The sequence below is a fragment of the Heterocephalus glaber genome, unplaced genomic scaffold (genome assembly GCF_053883595.1).
Source record: "Heterocephalus glaber isolate CG9 unplaced genomic scaffold, H.glaber_assembly_v1.0 deba00000937, whole genome shotgun sequence".
NCBI classification, from domain to species: Eukaryota; Metazoa; Chordata; class Mammalia; order Rodentia; family Bathyergidae; genus Heterocephalus; species Heterocephalus glaber.
The window spans coordinates 3,643,875-3,664,383 of NW_028258173.1; the positions used below are offsets into that span (position 1 = coordinate 3,643,875).

Below are 20,509 nucleotides of genomic sequence, written 5' to 3' on the forward strand. Positions count from 1 at the left end.
CTTGGAGCTTCTGCATTGGCACCTCAAAGAGTCCATAGATCTCCTTGTGCAGGACCCTTGGCCAACATGGGAGGAGTGGGCAGGCGGTGATACTGGGTCAGTTGATGGTATTTCCTAAGTTGGTCACCTGCTGCCATTGGATAGAGAGAGGGGACAGTGATGAGAGAGGCTGACCCAACAAATTCAAACTTAATTCAGTGGGCCAGCTGCTGTGCTGAGGTTCCATGACAGGCGGGCACTGTGCCCCAAGCACCTGGGAAGCATCCCACCCCCTGACTCTGAGAGCATGAGTGCTTGCACCTGTGCTAGGGTCCTGGTGTGATCCTTAGATCTGTATAAGGTTGGCCTAGGTATATAGAAATCAGCACAGACATATTGGGTTTAGAAATAGAAGTATGTGTACATAACGTGTACACACGTGTATTCGGACAAAGAGAGTGCTGAGGCTTATGTGGCAAAATGCTAACACTGACCCCAAAACTAAGTTAGGGAATGCCTCAAGGTCATCATCATATGTATTTAAATTTTCTGCTGAAAAAGTTAGGGACTCCATTGAACTGGCAGGGTAACAAGTCATTCCTTGTAACACATGTCTGAGAGCGTGTAGCATCGCCCCTCTAGGTATCTGCTGTGAGCCATCACTTCTTTCCCTGGGAGAGATGAACCCATATCTAGGCAGCAGGGTCTGGCTTTGGTCATTTACATAAATCTGTCTTTTCTTCCAATGGTGGAGAAAAGAAACTGAAACCAGAAGCATTTACATTGGCATAGGAATTGAAATACAGTACACATTGTCATCACAAAGTTGCTGGCCCCTGGAGCCAAGGTCTGGAAGCCACCAAGCCCCCGTAGCTTCCAGGCCACCATGGAGCAGAGTGGGATGCCTGTGGGCAGTGCGTTCCTGCCTGCACACCTGCAAGGCTGCTTCACTGGCTGCTAATGTTTTCATTTCAAAAATAGTTTTCCAAAGGAATGGGGGGGGGGGGGCAAAGGGCGCACAGGAAATGGGGAAAAAATAAGAACCAAGATCCATCATGTACAGGTACAAGCACCCACTGATGAATGTAAACATATTGTATACCTAAAATGTACCAATAAAAGAATTTAAGTGGAAAAAAAAAAGGAAAGTTTTCCAGGGCCGGGGATTTAGCTCAGTGGCGCCATGCCTGCCTCGTAAGTGGAAGGTCCTGAGTTCAATCCCCAGTATTGGGGAAAAAAAAATAGGCGCAGAAACTCAAAAGAAAATAGAAGCGAGTTTTAGTTAAACTCTGAAAGTAGAAAGACTTTGTAAACTTAAAATTGAGAGAGAAGCTAGATGTGGTGGCACACACCTGTAATCCCAGCTGCTTGGGAGGCTGAGGTGTGAGGATGGGAAGTTGGAGCCCAGTCTGGGCAGTTTAACAAGACCCTGTCTCAAGGGGTAGGAACTAGCTGGGGATGTAGCTTAGTGTTAAAGAGTACTTGCCTGACATGCCTAAGCTCCTGAGTTTAATCTCCAGTACTAAGAAAAGAAGGAAGAGAGGGAGGAAGGAAAGAAATTGAGAGAGAAAGTGAAATATAAATGGGTTAAACTAAAATTTAAACCTTTATGTATAATATATTAAATGATGAAATTTTTAAAATATTTGCAGCAAGGGACTGGGAGTTTAGTTCAGTGGTAGAGTGCATGCTCCAAATTCTTGAGGGCCTGGGTTCCATCCCCAGAACTATAAGGAAAAACATGGAACACAAAGGTTAACATTTATAATATCGCCTCATTGGAGTGGAGTGGGGGTGGGCAGAGTGCACACCTGTAATCTCAGCATGGGAAAGCTAAGGTAGGATTGCAAGTTCAAGCCTTGCCTGGACAATTTATTTAGACCCTGTCTCAGAAAATAAAAAGGGCTGGGGATTAGCTCAGTATGGAGGCCTGGGTTGAATCTCTAGTACCAAATGACAAAACATCGGGTGGGGATTTACCTCAGTGGTTCCAGCACCTGCCTCGCAAAGCACAAGGTCCCAAGTTCGATCCCTGGTACCCCCCCCCAAAAAAAGACAAAACAAAACTCGATTGGAATGCTTGAACTTCACTCCAAAGCACACCGAGGATACAAATGGTAATAAAATAAAAAAATAGTGCCAAATTATGGTATATTTTGAAAAAGATAAATATTGTCAGTAAGAGTAAGTACAAATTCATGAGACTAGCCTAGTAATTCCACTTCTAGAAGATTAACTTGGGGTACAAGATACAGAAAATCCTTCAATCTTTAAAACACTTGTTTTCTTTTTGTGGTCCTGGGGTTTGAAACCAGGGCTTCACTCATTCTAGGCAAGTGCTCTGCCACTGATCCATACCCCTGACCCAAATGTGTTTTAGCACTGACTGCATGCAAGTGGGAGCAGGTTGGGAGGGCTGTGGTGGTGAATGAGAGAGATCTAGGTAGGGGTCATGGATGGGACTTCATGGTCAAGCAGGGAATAAACACAGAATAGGGTTTTTTCACACAGTTTAGTGTTGTGAGGAGGAGAGAGGTATAGAATACTGTGTTGTTAATTGTACAATAGATATAAAGCAACCATACAAGGGGGTGGCGGCTGCCAGCAGATCCTGAAGACTGAGAGAGTAACCTATGAAGATGCTTCAGACAATAGCATTAAGACAGACCAGGGATGCCACTCTGCAGGCTGAAAGCATTCTGAAGGAAAGACCAAGAGAAAGCACTAGCACTCTAATAAATGGTTACATTTAGGTGGTGGTTTCGGTTGCTACATTTGCTTAGGTTGGTACATTTTTTCCTTTTCTCTCTCTTTTTTTTCCCTCTTCTTTTGGTACTGGAAGTTGAACCAAGGGTCTTCCGACTGAGCTATATCCCCAGCCCTTTCTGTTTTTTATTTAGAGACAGTCTCACTAAGTGGCCAAGTTGCCCTGACCAGGCTCAGACTTGTGACCCTCTTGCTTCAGCCTCCTAGAGTGTTGGGATCATGGGCGGGTGTCACCACGCCCAGCATGCCTTTCCACAAATCCTGACGCCAGCATCAGGATTTGCTGCTCTCACAGTGAGGATGCTCATAAAGGTGCGTGCCTGTATGAACACAAGCTGGGAAGCAATGAATCTGCTCAGACCAGAGACAGACACTATTAGGTGCCTGCAGTTTGCCCCAAGTGTGCACTACAGCTAGAGGCTGCCCCTGGTCTGGCAGCCTTTGGCTGAGGGACAGCTGCCTGGTCAGCACTCCTTCCTGTCTCTGACGGTGCTTTCTGCCTTGATCTCCTTCAGCCCCAAGGCGCTGTGCCCATGAGGAAGCCCCAGACCCCTGAGGAGATGGGTGTGCCTGTCTCGAGGAATGGCTCCATGCCAGGCCCAAAGCTACAGAACGGATGTGTGCCTGCAAGGTCACCCTTGGGGTCCCCTCCCCTCAGACTCTCCCACACACCAACGCCCATGCCGACCCTCCTGGATGAGAATGGGAAGAAAGTGAAGAAGCAGGTCCCCTTGCAGCTCTGCTCCCTGTCCCTCCGAACTTCTCAGGGCTCGCCCAGTACCAGCGAACCTGGGAGCCGGCGGCAGAGCTCCTGGGACACCAGGGACACTGTCCCCTCTACCTCACTAAAGCTCCTGGCTGAGGCCACTGCCAGTGGGCATGGGCTGAAGGGGGAAGGCAAGAACGCAGACCTCGAGAAGGGGACTTCTGGCAGCTCCAGCCCGGAAAACTCTTCCAGCCGCAGCCCTAAGGTCCCACAGGCCCCCAAGGGCGGAGCTGCCCAGGTCTGTGATTCTCAGGGAACAAACTGCCCCACCGCCGGTCACTCCAAAGCGCTGCCGAACGGATTGGATTCTAAGATGGTGAAGCTCAAGGCCCCTGTCCTGGGCAGCACTGCCATTGAGCCCGTGAGCCTCATGTCTCCTCCACCAGCCAAGAAACTGGCCCTGTCTGCCAAGAAGGTGGGTGTGTGGAGGCCTTGTCCCTGACAGTGTCTTGGGGCCCAAGTGGGTGTGCTGGTAGTTGGGGAGAGGAAATGGTGGGAGGCTTCAGCTCCCTGGTTTCAGAGGAGCAGCTGCCTTTGAGGCATCCTTGGGAACTCGCACGTTACATAAGGGCTACCTCGGGGTGGAGGTGGTGGGGTTTGGCCAGGGCTGGTTCTCCTTCCTGCCGTAGGCGGAGTGTCCTGACAGAGCCACAGGCCTCCGGAGAGCCAAGCCACCAGCCCCGCTGCGGTGGGAGCAGGGTGGGGGAGCTGGAGCCCAGGGCCCTCGTGCAGAGGTCGGGCCGAAAGGTCTGTGCCCGAACCCTTGGGGGCAGCGACACGATGCTATATTGTTGTGCTGAGATTTCTGTTAAATTTCCTTCCTTTTTCCTTTTTGTTGCTAACCAACAACACTCTTCTGATTCTTCTTCTACCATTCCCACCCTCTGCCTCCCCCTTTTTCCTCCTCTTATCCCCTCACCCTTCCTGGGCTCTTTTATTTATTTTTATTTTATTTTATTATTTTATTTTTATTTTACTTTTATTTTCCCTCTTCACTCACGGAAACCTTTTTTAGACCACCAAGTTTTTATTTATGTCAATAACTACAGGCCAGCACCCTGCGGAGGGCGACCGGCAATGACCTCCGTTCACCTCCCCCCTCACCACTCTCCGACCTCACGTGCCCCATGACAGCCACTCACCCCGTTGTTGCCTCCACTTGGCCTGTCAGTAAATCCAGGTGAGCCCAGGCACTGGCCCTTCAGGTGCCAACTCTGTCTCCTTTGGTTATTCCTGCTGGGCTGGTGAAGAAGCCCAGGCCATGGATGACTCAGGTCTCCTCTTGTCTTCTCCATTCATATCTGTTAAAGGAGCCGTGCTTGGCCAGAGTTAGTTTAGTCTCTGGATTCCTGAGCTTTCAGTTTTTGTCTTTCATCTGTCGGTCACATACACCTCGTGACCTGGTGTGCTTCGGATTACCCTGCCCTGAGCCCCTGGCCGAGCTTGGAGGCCTGTCAGTCCTTCTGGCCATCCTGGCTGTAGGCATCATGCCATGGTCTCCCGGTGGTGCTCCGGTCTCCTTGGCCCTGGAGAGTACCCCCAGGGTCTCATGCTGTGGCTGCATGGGTCTCTAGAATAAGGAGACTGTTTCAGACTTCTCCAGATGCTCTTTCTGAAGTCCAGTCCTCCTGCTCCAGTGAGGCAATGACAAGGTGCTGCGTCGCTCAGGCACCTGATTGCAGAGAGTTGAGGTTCCTGACAGATCACTGTGTGCTGGATTGTCTGCAGCTGGGAAGGGAAGAAGCAGAGAGCAAGAGGCAGGTGGGAAGAGGTACAGCCTGGCTCCTGTACCCCTGAAGGGGCTGTCTTACTGTCCCCCACCAGCATCCCTCTGCCTCTGCCTTTCTTTCACATTTACACACAGACCCCATCCCTAGCCTAGTGTTTTTCCACATTGTAGGTCCTTAAATGTTGAGGCATTTTGTGGACATTTTTGTTTATGATGGTGGTGTGGTTGCAGTTCTGGTGTAAAGGATGACGGTGACAGTTCTGTCGAAAGCAGTAACCCTGTGAGGCTAGCAGCACTGCCACACCACGGCTCAGAGAGAGTTTAGCTTCCCTGGGGCATGTGGCTGGCGAGAGGCGGGTCGCACTGCACCTCTTGTGGCACTCAGTCCCATCCCTCACATGTCTCGCAGTATGAGCTGTTTTTGTAATGCTGTGCTCCCACTTTTCCTGCCACCCAGGCTCCTAGGGAAACAGCCATAGAAGCTGCATAGCCTGTTCTTGGCTTTCTTGGCAGGCTCATTTCCTTCAGGGACCTGTGGCTTTGGAGGTTCGAGGACAAATTCAGACAGGATTACTTTTTCTGACCATTCTTGCTTAGTGAAGTTTGCCTTTTTAACACATTTGATTGAAAACTCAAAACATTAGCATTTATAAAAACACTTTGAACTGTTTTATCGCAAGAAACCAATACATACAATGCTGGGGATTGAGCCCATTTTTACTGAGCTACATTCCCAGCCCTTTTTATTTTAAGACGGACTTGCTAGGTTGTCCTGGCTGGGCTTAAATTTGTGATTGTCCTGCCTCAGCCTCAGAGGGCTGGGATTAGAGGCATATGGCACCACACCTGACTAATTTTGATCTTAACTAGATTTTGAATGCTGTTGTTAGCCTGTCTTCAAACACACTTAGAATTTGTGTGTATGAGAGTTACAGGAGAAAACCTCTTTGGAAATTCTTAGGTGAAAGGGGAGGCAGGGAGGATGGGCAGAAGGAAGATCTTCCAAAATGACCTTCCTGTTACTTGCTGTCCCTACAGGGCTGTGTCACCTGCTCCCCGATCATCCAGCTGTCCCAAGTCTCCTGTCAGCACCCCCTCTGCATCACTGTCCAGTAGTAACCCTTGTCCCCCACAGAGCTGCTCCTCTACCTGGACTGCCCTGCCTCAGGTCAATGGGGACTTGATGTCCCCTTCACACCAGCTGCTGCTGCTAGAGGCCAGCGAGGCCCCTCGGAGCCCCTCCAGGAAGAGGAACGGGAGCCATGTGGGAGAGCCTCAGATGCGTGGCTCAGAAGCATGTATCCCGCAGCTCCTTGGGGGGGCAGCTGCAGCGCCTCGCAAGAAGAGGAAGAGGAAGAGGAGGAAGGGCCCAGAGGGCATGGCCATGGCCATTCCTCAGGAGCAGATGCAGAGGCCACCTTGGAGCCCTGAGAACAAGAAGAAGGGACAGGCGGAGCTGCCAGCTCATCCACAGGTGGAGGAAGGCACACAGCCCCAGGTGGATCACATTCTGGATAGCCAACATGTGAGCAACAGAAAGAGGAAGAGAAAGGGAGCAGAGGGACTCTGTGAAGAAGTCGGCCTTCTCCAGGGCCCACCTTGGCATAGGTAAGAGCAGGGCAAAACACGCCTGTGTCCTCCATCAAGACCGCAGAAACTAAGCAGTCCAGTGCCAGATGGATGTGTTCGAGATGGGTAAAATGCCAACCTAGACTGCTAACACTTGCACATAGGGAAATTGTCTTCTGCAGTGAGCATCAGTGGTATCAGTTCTTTAAAGTGACGGGATGGGCTCATCCAGCCTGTGGCCGTCCTTGCCAGGGGTTTAGCTCAGTGGTTTCGCCGCCTGCTGCGTAAGCGCAAGGACCCAAGTTCGATCCCCAGTACCAAAACAAAACAAAACAAAACAATAGCAAAGCCTGTGGCCATCCTATCCATATAGGATGGTCTAAAGACATAGGGTCAGCTGGCCTGGGCCAGGCCAGGCTGTGAGGTATGGCCACAGTCTGTAGGGCTTGCACCAGTTGGATAAAAAATGTGACCATATGATGTTCTCCCTACTGTCTCTCATGCTGAATGTGTGGCCATGGGCATTAGGCTTTGTCTGTTTTGACTACCTCTCCAAGCCCACTGTGGAATGAGTGATGTTACAGGGAATCGTTTCCCGAGTTGTCCTCAGGGTCATGTTGGGGGTAGGTTTCCTACAGAGCTTAAGGAAGTGGGTCAGGCACCTGTCACTGAGCCCTGCTGTTGCCTCCAGTGTGCTAGAAGGGCTAACTGTTGCCTCTGACTCCTGGCAGCTGCATCTCCACGGACCACGGAGAACCTGAGACCAGGGCAGAGTCTCCAAGGAAAAAGAAAAGGAAGAAAAGAAAGCCTGAGACACAGCAAGAGGAGGAAGAGAACAAGCATCCAGAAGACCCAAGGAGCACAAAGCCCAGTGTCACCACAGGCCTAGAGTTGAGCGTGAACAGCCAGCTTGCTGGGGACCGCCCAGGTGAGGACCTGGGGAGCTTGAGCAGCCCTAATGGCAGTAATGGTGGTGGCATTTCACTGTCCCTCAATTCAGGCCACTTGAGCACTGGCCATGTGTTAGCTTCCCATCACTGTAATATCCCTGAGATGATCACCTTAGGGAAGGATGTGTTTTAGCATACGCCCTATTGCACATCTTGGCCAGATCACATCGTGGCTGGAAAGTAAAGGAGGAGGGGCTGAGTTCCACTGTCCCCGTTGAGGGCACATCCCAATGACCTGAAGAGCCCCGCTTCCAAGGGTCTATCAGTAGTGCCCTCCTGGGGACCAAGCCTCCAATCCAAGGGCCTTTGGGAACCTTTCAGATCCACATTCTTGGGGCTGGGGATGTAGCTCAGTGGCATGTGCCTGCCTTGCAAGTGCAAGGTTCTGAGTTTGATTCCCAGTACGAGGTGGGGCGGGGGGTGGTCACACCCTCCATGCTGTTTCTGGCTGGTAAAGTAGATTCCGATTGGAGCTAGTCCCCTCCACGTTAGACTAAGGACTAACAGTGCTGTGGTAGGAGTTGGGTTTTCTGGCTTGGCTTTTTCAAGAATTTACTTGGATAACAGCTGTTGAGTAAAATTGTTGCTAGTACATTAAGCACTTCAGTGTCAGTAAGTGAGCATTTGTCACTAGTAAATCCCGAGGTTGTGCTGTCAGTGAGGGCTGTATAGCCATTCATTTTGAACTTCTGTAAATGGATCTCGGCTACTCTGCATACAGGGCTTGGACAGCCTCCTCTTGGACTGTGGAACAGGGACCAAGACTCTGATGTGGTCCAGGAGTTGCTCAAGTACTCATCAGACAAGGCTTATGGGAGACAAGGTATGGCTCTGAGACGTGGCTCCTGCTTTCCTTGGCCCAGCTTACCTGGAGGTTGTGGGGGGGGGGGTGCTGGTATGCTGGAAGTCAGGAGGGATGCATTGTCTGGCTTGAAAAACGGGAAGGGGAATCCCCCTAAGCCCACCCCATGACCCCAGCCATGCACAAAGGTGGGTTCTGTCGGTGGAGTGATCCAGAACAGCACCTCCTGGCAGGAGTGTTGGGACCCCCAGTAGCGAGGGGCCAGTCCAAAAGATCCTCTGGTACCTGTAGCACCATTCTGATTGGAGCCTTCTTAAGTTCAAGCACAGGAACAAACGTAAGATCTTCTCAAATGAGGGCATGGGTTGACAAAGAAGTGAGCTGTGTAATTGGTGATACAGTCAAATCAGGAGTCATCTATGCTGTTTCCACTTTGACCATCTTGCACAGAACGCATCGTTCTGGCCTTCTTTCTCCCCCTTTGCATGTCCATTTCCACCAAAAGATGGCACTTGGACAGCTGGAGTATGAAGAGTAGATGGGTCGGGCCTGGGATTTAGCTCAGTGGTTTCACCTCCTGCTGCACAAGTGCAAGGACCCGAGTTCAATCCCCGGTACCAAAAAAAAGAGTAGATGGGTCACCAGGTGTGGCACATGCCTGTAATCCCAGCATCTGGGAGGAAGATCACCGTGAGTTTGAGGCCAGTGTGGGCTACATAGTGAGGCCCTGTCTCAAACCAAAAAAAGAAAAAGAGCAGACAGGTCTAGTTGGTACAAGTCTAGAGACCTGCTGATGTCACGCCTATGTCATCCAGTTCTGACGTGGGATGGCGAGCCATCTGCGGTCAGTCGGGATGCCATCGAGGACAGCAGGCTGGCCCGGACCCGCACTGTGGTTGATGATTGGGATGAAGAGTTTGACCGCGGCAAGGTACGGTGTGTGTGTGCCTGGCTTGCTGGAGAGGTCGGCGTGGCCCTTGAGGCCTGAGCAGCGTGAGGAGCAGACGTGGAGCAAAGTGGCTGAGGCTGGGGATGGGTCCGGCTGCCCAGGGCCCCTCTCCACACGTGTCCTGTGCTTGGGCAGGGCCCTGGCCATCCGGTGTTTCTGTGCCTTCGTCAGGGAATCGGACGGCGGGCCTCCCTCCCCTAAGCGCGTGTGCACGGCGCGTGAGGGTGGCACTGCCTGTGTGGTAGGGGCCACCTGGGGTCAGTGCGAGCCCTCTCTGGGGACTGTGATGCCTGTGATTTCTTGATGTAGGAAAAGAAAATGAAAAAGTTCAAGAGAGAGAAGAAGAGAAACTTCAATGCCTTCCAAAAGCTTCAGAGTAGACGGAACTTTTGGTCTGCAACTCATCCAGCTAAGGCCACCAGCCTCAGCTCCCGCCGGTGAACTCGGTGTCAGAACAGGTCGGTTTTGGGGGGTGTGTACCTGTGGGGTGTGAGTGTGTCGTCTGTGGCGTGAGGTGTATACGCGTGTGGGTATGCCAGGCCTTCGTAAGGGGCGACCCTGTGGCACTTTCAGCTTCCAGCGGGCCCCACCAGAGAGTGGCGGAGGGAACACCAGGGTTCTTGTTTCTCACCAGAAGGACCAGTGTGCCTGTCCCACAGCCTCCTGGGGCCGTCGTTTCCTGGGAACCATTTGTTGATCTGAGGAGTGCCTTGTGCAGACTCGGCTGCCCTGTCGCCCCTGGGGCTCTGCCGTGAGCCTGCCATGTAGGGGACTTCGACATCACTGCAGACAACCTGATGTGGGGGCCTTGGGGACATTCACGACGAGCCCCACAGGAAACCTCAGCTGGTGGTGTGGACCAGAGCTGACAGCAACCCACAGGACATTTGGAAGGGCCCAGCATCCTTGTGGTCATATGCATCTGCTCCTGTCTGAGACTGACAGGAGGGATGGGACCATGCACCTCCCAGTGCATCCCGTGCCCAGGATGACAGGCTTGCAGTTGGAGGCTCTTCCCGGCGAGCCACCCCTTCCTCTCGAGGCGGGCCCTGTCCTGTCCTGCACCTCGCCCTTCTCGTTCCCTTAGTGAGGCTTGTGTCTGTGTGCCTTACTATCCGTCTTGGAAAGGGAAGAGCTGTTGCTCACCTGCCCTACTGCTTCTGCCTTTCCTGGAGTGGCAGGTAGAGCTTCCAGTGCATCTCCAGGGAGCAAAGGCTGTTTGGGATGGGGGAACCCTTGAATTATGTGCCAATGCGTCTGCTTCTCAGGCTGCTCTCTGTTCCAGGGTGACTTTGCCATAGCTTCCCTTGCAGCTGCAATAACCATGGATCTCTGTGGAGGTGGTGGTGTAGGGGATGAATTCTCCGTTATTTTACTACTTAATATAGAGCATTTATTTTTGACCAGGCCTTTGGCTTCCCAGCAGCAATATATTCCCCTAATATGCAAATGCTGGCTTTGTTTGCTCAATTTTGTGAGTGCTTTTGAATCTAGATGATTGTATGACTCAAGAAGATCCCTTTTTTATCTTGCTCAAGCTGTGCCTGCAGATTGATAATTTAATAAACACGGGACTCCTCAGTAAAAGTGTTGTCTCCAAGGAAAAGATGACACTCCTCAGTAGAAGATGTAGCAGTACATCAGAGGGTCCTTCCTCAGGATGCGTCCCCTCATCTCCCCTGAGCATGCTGGCAATCAACCTGGCTCCCTGGCTTCTCTGCTGCCTTTGTCAGTGCCACCTTTTTTTTTTCTTGGTACCAGAGATCAAACTCGGGACTTTGTGCTTGTGGGGCAGGAGGCGAAACCACTGAGCTAAATCTCCAGCCCCACCCTTTCTCGTTTGTTCTGCTGTCCGCTTAGGTCCTCGTTCAGTCCTTGAGGAATTGCTGTATTCATATGGTGAGGGACATTTGAGTTTTCATGGCTGTGGTTCCTTTAGATTTTCCTCACTTTGTATTTCGCTTTAGGGAAATGTGGGAGGGAATAGTGACACCATGGCTCCATCACTTCTCATCCCAGCTGAGAGTGGATGGCAGCTTTGAATGCTGCTCAGGACGGACCTGGCATTAGTGCTGTGGCTTCATATCTGCCATCTCGGGAGGGAGGCTGCCACTTCTGTGGGCAGGGCTGGCTTCTGCACTAGAAGAAGCATTAACTTCTGCATTGACTCCTTCCCTGGCCGTATTTGTTCCATGATGCTCTGTTGTTGAAAATGTAACTTGTCTGCTAGCACAGACTCAATCTCCTTTCTGTTTCTCTCCCCCCTCCTCTAAGTTGGCCTCATCTTTTCTCCACTAGACTGAATATTGTAGGACCTTTTCCCGGGGATAGTATCTCCACATTCTCTATGGCAGTGGTGAGCCCTGGCCTAGTTTCCTACAATGTTTTTTTCCCCCCAGCACCAGGAATTGGACTCAGGACCTTGTACTTGCCAGGCAGGCGCCGTGCCACTGAGCTACATCCCTGGCCCCCTACAGTGTTCATCACTGTTTGGTAGAGGCAAGTCCTTTCCTTCTACAGAAAAGCATCAGCCAGACAGGCTTGAGGAAAAGTGGACCCCTGAAAACCATCCAAATTGTAGGTGACATGTACATATATAAATACATAGAAATACCTAAGTTTTATAATAGTCACTTGATTGGGTTAGAACTTGGGAGTGGAGGCGGGAGGCCCACATTCAGGGGCCGCCTCCCTAGTGTTCCCTGTCATCTTGTGCACCCTTCATCGTTAGGACTTGTTCTCACCCCATGTCCTGGTTGTGTGGCTGCACCTATATGTGTAAGGGGTCCCCACCCTTTTCACTTCCTCTCTAGGGACCTTGGGAGCCCAGATGTTCCAAGATCTTGGTGCAATAAAATAATGTGTCTTTGTGGGTCCTTTCTGTGTCTTTGATTTTTTAAAAGGTGCATTTCAACCAACTCCTTGTCGGTTTCCCGAGGTCAAGTGGAAGGTTATCTTTGTTCTGCTTTCACAAAGCCATCCGTAACAGAGAGGGGACCTCTAGACCTGTGTGGTAAAAAATATAGAACAGGGGGCCAGGGATTTAGCTCAATGGTTCCTCCTCCTGCCTCGCAAGCACAAGGTCCCGAGTTCGATCCCTGGTACAAAAAAAAAAAAAAAATATATATATATATATATGGGGAGTGGGGAGTGTGAGTGAGAGAGAGCAGGTCCTACTCAAGAATGAAGAAGCCAGGCAGTGTAGTGCAAGCCTGTAATCCCAGCACTCTGGGAAGTTGAGTCAGGATTACAAGTTAATGCCCAGCCTGGGCAATTTAGCAAGACCCTTTCTCAAAATAATTTTTAATTGGGCATGGTGGCTCTGGAGCCTCCAGCTCTGGTGACAGGGATGTGTCTGGGAGGGAACACTTGTCAGGCAAACCAAGCACTGAGTTCAGCCTGGGCCATCAAGCTGCCATAGGGTATCCAGGAAGAGGTGTCTGAGACCAGCCTGGGCTACATAATGAGACTGTGTCCAAAAGCAATGTTATCGCCACCACAATTCCATTTTGGCTTTGAATGAGGTCACTTACCCGCTGACTTAAACTCAGTCGTCATTCTCCCCTAAAGTGACAGATTGAATTTGGTGACTCATTAATCCTCTCTAACAGTTGTGCCTCAGTTTCCTCTGCTTTTCATCAGTTCATCTAGTTCTGGTGCTGCCCAGAAGAGGAACACATGTCACCTTTTGAACTGCAGCCTCTCCTGAAAGTTCACAATAAATGTCCTTAGCAGCAGGCAGGATCAACTCTTTTACCAATAGTAAAGGCTTCTTAGCTTTAGCAGTGTGGGTAGCCACTAAGAATGATGCTCTCAGTGCAGACTCATTTGATGAAGTGGTGGTCTTCAGTCGCTGCTTCTGTTCATGTTCACATTGTCTTTTTTTTTTGATACTGGGGATCAAACTCGGGACCTTGCGGACTGGAACCACTGAGCTAAATCCCTGGCCCCGCATTGTCTTTTAATACAGAATGCTTGGTCTCCATAAGGTGAAGCAGTTTTGAAGGCTTCATGGCGTCATTGGTCCCCACATATTACACAAAGTGGGCTTGGGAAATGTGAATCATCTGTTGTAATGAACCCATAATTTAAATGGGACTCTCGGGGCCAGGGATTTAGCTCAGTGGTGCCACCACCTGCCTTGCAATCACAAGATCCTGAGTTTGATCCCTGGTACAAAAAAAAGAGAGAGACTCTTGTTCTTTTTTGCAGCTTTCTTTTTGTTGGCAATCTTAGCATCTTCTGCTTAGCATCATTGGGTCGTCCCCCGTGTCAAGGAAGCTCTTCAATGACATTTGTGTTTCATTTTGGTGAGGGCTAGCTTGTGGGATTACAAAAAATGTCAATCAAGACAAAGGAGGAGTACAGGAAAGAGGCATGGAGGGAAGTGGTTAAGAAAATAATAGGCAAGCCACATGCAGACTAAAATAAGTGTTGGGTTCTGACTTCAAGCCTGCCACCAGATGTAGCTTAATTGTCACTTGCCACTCACTGAGAGGGTTTTGATGTGAGCCTGCAAGCACTTGATCTATTATGGTCTCTGCTAATGTTGATCTGTATTTTCTGCTGCTCCCCAGCACTAGCGTCACTGTCTCAGCTCCACTTATCATCAGGCATGAGATTCTCATAAGCTGCACACAACCTAGACCCTGCCCATGTACAGTTGACAGTGGGGTTCATGCTTGCGTAAGACTCTAATCTCCCCCCACCCACTGCTGATCTGACAGGAGGCGGAGCTCAGGGCGTACTGTGAATGATGACTAATGGCTGTAAATACAGATGAAGCTGCACTCAGTTGCTCGCCTCTCACCTGCTGTGTGGCCCGATTGCTAAAGGCCATGCCTCCACGACCCACCTGGACATACCCAAGAGTGCTTTACTAATCTGTTAGGTATTTCTTCGTCCAGTGAGGTAGATGTGTCAGGGTTAACAGTTAACACCAGGTGAGGGGATGTGAGTGGTGTTGAGCAGTCAGCTGGCCAGGCTGGGGTGGCTTGCAGGCAAGTGAGCCAGGTGTGCTGGTGCGTATCTGTATTCTGGGAGGCGGAGGCAGAAGGATTGCAAGTTCAAGCATGAACCCGGCAATTTACTGATTTAGTGAGACCTGTCTCAAAATTTAAAAGAAGATGTGGCCCTCTCCATCTTTTCTGCTGTGCCTCTGCAGGGTGATCCCAGTGCTCTAGGTAGCATCCCCAGGGAGGAGCCACTGAGTGGAGGTGTGGGGACTCAGGCAGCAGGGCTGCAGACCTCTCTTCATGCACAGCTGCTGTTCTTGGCCTTGTCTCAGACCCCAGTGAGCACCAGAGTCACCAGAGGTCCCCGGGCCCAGGTGTCCAGACATGGTAACATTCCCATTGTGCCCTCTTGAGTGGGTGTGTTTCTGACAAGTCCCCAGGCAGCAGTGTGCCAGCAGGGCTCACACTGAGACCTGCTGTTCTGATCCAGTGGCTCTCCAGCGGAGTGGGTGGTTGGGGACGCAATGTGGGAAGGAATCAGGTGCATGTATGAAAATGCCACAGCCACTGTCACCTCCACCCTCTGCCAGGCCATCTGCCATGGTCTGTACTACAGGGGGGGTTCCTCTGGGTGGAGGTCCGGGGCCCAATCTGTGCTTCCTCCTCAGGCCTTGCTCTGTCCATTGTCCTGTCCACTTTGTGCCTCACTCTTCCCCACTCACTTATAAACATAGTCAAGTGTTTTCCACCCTAAAAACCCAGTCTCCTGTCCCTTCCAACTCTAGCTGCCCTGTTCCTCAGCTAAGTGTCAGTTTCCTTTCTGCTTCCATGCTCCATAGCTCTCAGTCTAGCTTCCACCCTCCTCACTCTGCTCAGTGACCTAATTCCAAAATCTGATGGGCACTGGCCACCAGCTCTCCCAGGACTTCCTGAGTTCTCTTGACCAGAGTTCCTCTCCTGCCCACTACGTGTTGGTCTGCTGCATTCATGGGTGGCACTGAGTGTAGATTTTGTCCAGATCATTGGCTCTGCTGGGTCCCACTGAACACCTCTTCCTGGGTACCCTATGGCAGATTCATGGTCCAGGCTGAGCTTGGTGCCTGGTCTGCCTCTCTGACCAGTGCCATTGCCCCCACCTCTGACACATCCCTATCACCACAGCTAGGGGCTGCAGAGCTCTGAGCCACTTCCCTGCCTCCTCCTCGCTGCTCCCACGCATGTCCACCTTGAAAGTCTGGTCTCTCTGCTGCTGTCCTGAAATGTCCCCCTTCCTCTGTCCCCTCTGCTGACTCTCAACCTGGGTCTGTCACTTCCTCCTAGACTCTAGTAGTATTCTGGCCAGTGCCCAGCTTCTGTCCTTTTGCTCCCCTGCCTCAGAACCATGTTTCAGGACAGGAAGCCCTAACTGAATCCTTTCTTCCCTCTCAGATAACACAATCTCCTGTGACCCTGACCCTCACCTGCCCTTCAGCCATGCACAGCCCCAAGGTCGCTGGGTAGCTGCCCAACATCACTTCCTGCAGTCCTGGAAAGTGCTGGGCCGGGGATTTAGCTCAGTGGTTCCACTGCCTGCCTCGCAAGAGCAAGGACCCAAGTTCAATCCCTGATACCAAAAAAGAAAAGGAGTAGGAAAGTGTTCCAGGTGTCAGGCCACCTCTGCCAGGGGTGGCTGGTAATGTACTGGCCCTCAGCGACTCCAACCCGAGGTGTCCTTGTGGCTGTCTGGTTGCTTCCTCCAGAAAAACTGCCACGTGTGTTCTTGCTTTACAAGAATTGATTGAGGTCGGGTCAGGTTGGACGAAGGTTTAATCAGGAAGGCCACATTGGAGTTCCAGGCCTGGGTGATGACCATGTCTTCTCCAAGTCAACATTATGCATTTGAGGTGATTATGTCACCTCTCCCTGCTTTATTCTGTAAAATGCGAATGCTGTGGCTGACCACCGACACCCTCATGCTGTGTCTTGCATGCTTGTTCTCTTGGTTCATGCTTTGTTAGGAAAGTGTCAATTAAAGGGCAGTGCTAGGACTCTGCTACTCAATGTCTTTTAGGTGTTGGGTGAGAATTATAGTCACAAAACTACTGTCCCTTACACAGATTCTAAGTTTTTAGGTAGCTTCTTACCATGGTTGGGCCACACTTTGAGTCTAAGCACCATTTTATTTTAGTTCATCCGTACGTGGGTGTGGTATATTTGAATGAGTGTGAGCCTTCATCATCCCATCCTAAGCATTAGTGACAAGTGTTATTAAAATGGTGTCCTTTTTTTAGCCGAGAATTTAGCTCAGTGGCATAGCACCTGCCTGGCAACCACAAGGTCCTGAGTTTGATTCCCAGTACAAAAGAAAAATGCACTGTTTTTTCAGTAGTGCTAAGTCCCCTTGAAACCAGGCTCCTCACACCGAGCGACATCCCCATCCCTTTTTACTTTTGGAGAGAGGGTTGCACGAGGTCACGTAAGTTGCCCCAGCCTCTCAGAGTGCTGGGGTTATAGATGTGTCTCACCCTGCCTTAGCCATGGCTTAACTATTTTTTTTTCTACGAAGTGGGGCTTAAACTCAAGATCCTCCAGCCTCAGCCTCCTGAGTACCTGAGATTATAAATGTGTGCCACCATGCTCAACTCTTGTTTTGCCCTTTAAATGTCTGACTGCCATTTTCTAGCTTATATAGCGGGCAACATGAGATGGTTCTGGTTGGCAGGACCAGGACTGTTGTCTCTGGCAAGGCCCAGTACTGGCCAGCCACCTGGTAAATATCTGTTGAACGAGTGAACCAGAAAAGCTAGTGGAGGAAGCATGGTCATGACTACATTCGGTTCTGCCCAGAAAACAGCCAGCCTGTCCCGCACCAAAGCCTCAGCTCACAGACTCTCCTTCATGGCTTTGGTTTCACATTGCCTTCTCCGAGCCCTACCTCCTCTTGTGAAAACATTCTGGTGAAGCCGAGCAGGCATCAGAGCATTAATTCCTCTGTCTGAAGTGAACACCCAAGCTGTGGCACATAGCCAGCTGCCTTCTGGGTGGCACAGGAACAGTTGGTGACAGCTGGATACAATCAAGTTCCATTACAAACAGATTTTATGTGCCATTCACACACACCAGAAATTGCAAGCTTTAGCAAAATAAAATCTGGGGGTTTTCAAAGCAGGATAATACCCCATCTGAGCCTGTGAGCGATTCAGTGGGCAGTCTTGGATGTGTGTTACGCACCCCTTCTTCCCCAGAGCCCCCTCGGACTGCAGGACTAGCAAGTGCAGGCCAGGACTTATCGAGGATTCGTGAATGCAGGGCCTGCCTACACACCGCCAGGTGGCAGGTGGCAGGGGCTGGCTTCTGAAAGACCACTGCCCCCTGCCAGGCTCATCTGCTTCCTTTGCTTGGGCTCAGAAACTTGAGGGCCTCACACTGGGGTTGGGCACTGAGCCCATTCTTTTTTTTTTTTTTTTTGTCTGAAGCAGGTGTCCTGATGTATCTCTCAGTCCTCACTGTCCACTGTCCCTCTGCAGTGTACAGCAGTGTGACCTGAGGTGAGGGGAGGGGGTCTCAGCTGTGTCTTGGCCTCTAGAGTTCGTCTGACCTCAGTGAATGTGCCCTGTGAACCTGAGTCCCTCCACATTTTGTCCTTAGCCTTTCTTCCCTCCCCCTTTCTTTAGTACATGGCAGGGGAGGAGACTGTCACTTGTCCCTTTAGCGTGCAGAAGTGGTGTCAGCTGTCACACAGCACTCACAGTCAGTCCTCCCCTTCTCATGGGCCCCTCCATGGATTACCCTCACTTCTCTTGTCCTGGTGGGAGAATAGAAAAGCAAAGAAAGAGAACTCTCTATTTTAGGAAAAGGAACCAGATAAAGCAAGCAGTAGGAAGTTTTGAAAGGTAACAGTGAAATCCCTTGGCATAGATGTGGTAAACACACTCTAAAATTTTTGTTGTGAAATTTAAAATAGGTCATACAGATCCAGGTGTGGTGGTGCATTCCTATACTTTCAGCACTCTGGGAGGCTGAGGCAGGAGGATTGCAAGTTCAAGCCCAGCCTGGGCAATTTAGTGACTTAGCAAGACCCTGTCTCAAAATAAAAGGCTGGGGATGTAGCTCAGTATGAAGGCTCTGTGTTCAATTCTAGTACGGCAAACAAAACAAAACAATGAAATAGCCAACACAGGCATGAGGTGTGTAATTTGAAAGCTCTGTGTATTAGTTTCCTAGGGCTGCCATAACAAAGCACCACAGAGCAGATGGCTTAAAACAACAGGAATGTGTAATCTCAGCATTGGGAGGCCAGAAGACTGAAGTCAAGGTGTGGACTCCCTCCTGAGGTTCTAAGGGAGGAGACCTGGGCGGCGCAGGTATTCCTTGGCTTGCAGCTGCACGACATCTCCTGTGCAGCTCTGTGACCAGATTTCCTCCTGGAGCAACACCAGTTGTGTTGGATTAGTGACCCTAATGAGCTCCTTTAAACTTCAGTACATCTGCAGAGATATACTTTCCCAATAAGGTCCCATCCACAGATACTAGGGGTTAGGCTTCAGCGTGTCTTGGTGGGACACAATTCAACTCATGAGAGTGTGGAAATGGTCTCTTCCCAGAGGGAAACTTGGCTACCAGTATCCTGTGCCCTCCAAGGGTGACCAGTCATGCTTGTGCCCTGAAATACGAGCCCACTGGGAGAGGACTTCCAGCTGCTCTCCTCTTGCCCACTGTTGTCCCCAGCACCTTGAAAGGCCCAGGTCCTCAACCAATCTTTGTTGATTGACCAAATGTACAAGTATGATTACATAGTATGTGTATATGTGTGTTTAGTACAAATGATTATCTATGATATGCCACTCTTCAGTCTTTGCTTGTTTAACTTCATACAGGTTGGAAGTCATCTTCTCCAGAAATCTGACTCACTCTTCTAAAGCTTCTGAGCATGAATAAATAAATAAATAAATAAATAAAAAGCTTCTGAGCATGCCCTTGTACCCAAGTGTCATAAAATGTTTATCCTGTCCCCTATTGATGAACATTGAGATTATTCCTGAAGTTGTTTTAAAGACTACTAGAAAAATAATTGGAGTCACTTTTGCTTAACACTTTTATTTCATAATTCTAATTTTTTAGATGATTATGTAAGGCAGAGGTAGCCGAAGGGAGGCAGTGTCTTAAAATGATGTTGATGGCTGGGTCAACTAACAAAGGACGGCAGACCACAATGGGAAGCTCGGGCCCAGACATATTTGACCTGTGAGGAGTCCTGGGCTCCGAACTCGCTCTGTCTCCTCCTCCTTCTCCTTCTGCCCTGATAGCAGGGCACAAGTACAAGGTCCAAGAGTGAAACTGACTTGGCTCCTGCTTATGAGAATCCTTTACCTTGCCCTCTGTGAGCCTCAGTTTCCAAACCTGGCACTCAGAGATCATGACTAAGTAATCCCTTCCAAATCACAAATAGGACCCCCAGAGCAGCTCACCAGTGCCTCTGACAGTCAGACATACCTGTACAGCATAGTCCGTTTAATCTGTCCTCTATTCTTTTTTTTTTTTTTTTTTGGTACCGGGGATCAAACTCGGGTCCTTGTGCTTTCGCAGCAGGTGGCGAAACCACTGAGCTAAATCCCCGGCCCTAATCTGTCCTCTATTGATAAACACTGAGGTTAACCCAGTCCCCCCCTCCCCACCGCTGGGTACTTTGTGAGTTCAGCTGGCAGGGCTGGGGTGCTGCACCCTCATGGTAAGTAGAGTCAGGATCTTTTAGGCTAATTGGTTGAAATTAGTCTCATCTAATGCATGCATTTGTGTGCAACCCAAACAATTGTTCTTATTACCTGTGATAGCTGTCAACATTTTTCTGTTTTATCATCTATCGATCTGATCTAGTATTTATTTCACAACCATGAAAGAGTCATGACCCACTGTTTGAAAAAGACTGTTCTAATGGAACAAAGTAAAGAGTGGGTGGCCAAGCGCTCTGCCAACCTAACCCATTAGCGATAACCCCAGTCCTTCCTTCCCAAATCTGTCTAGCCTGTGAGTTCAGCCGGCAGGGCTCGAGTGCTAATGGTGAGCAT

At 50.2% G+C, this 20,509-nt stretch overlaps 1 protein-coding gene across 3 annotated transcripts in view; it reads left to right on the forward strand.

Moving 5' to 3' along the window:
* Usp36 (ubiquitin specific peptidase 36) overlaps window positions 1-19,398 on the forward strand; it is a 44,012-nt gene extending 24,614 nt beyond the window's left edge. For 2 of the 3 annotated variants that reach the window (XM_004860835.4, XM_004860837.4), the window contains 8 exons: window positions 3,261-3,926; window positions 4,561-4,691; window positions 6,279-6,848; window positions 7,541-7,737; window positions 8,481-8,582; window positions 9,377-9,492; window positions 9,820-9,968; window positions 10,145-12,386. In XM_004860835.4, coding sequence (XP_004860892.2) covers window positions 3,261-3,926; window positions 4,561-4,691; window positions 6,279-6,848; window positions 7,541-7,737; window positions 8,481-8,582; window positions 9,377-9,492; window positions 9,820-9,951 — 1,914 coding nt within the window. In that variant the 3' untranslated portion in view covers window positions 9,952-9,968; window positions 10,145-12,386. Of the gene's footprint in view, window positions 1-3,260; window positions 3,927-4,560; window positions 4,692-6,278; window positions 6,849-7,540; window positions 7,738-8,480; window positions 8,583-9,376; window positions 9,493-9,819; window positions 9,969-10,144; window positions 12,387-19,321 lie in introns of those variants that run through there. The other variant, XM_087208380.1, reaches the window with a different exon arrangement.
* Window positions 19,399-20,509: the final 1,111 nt, after the last annotated feature.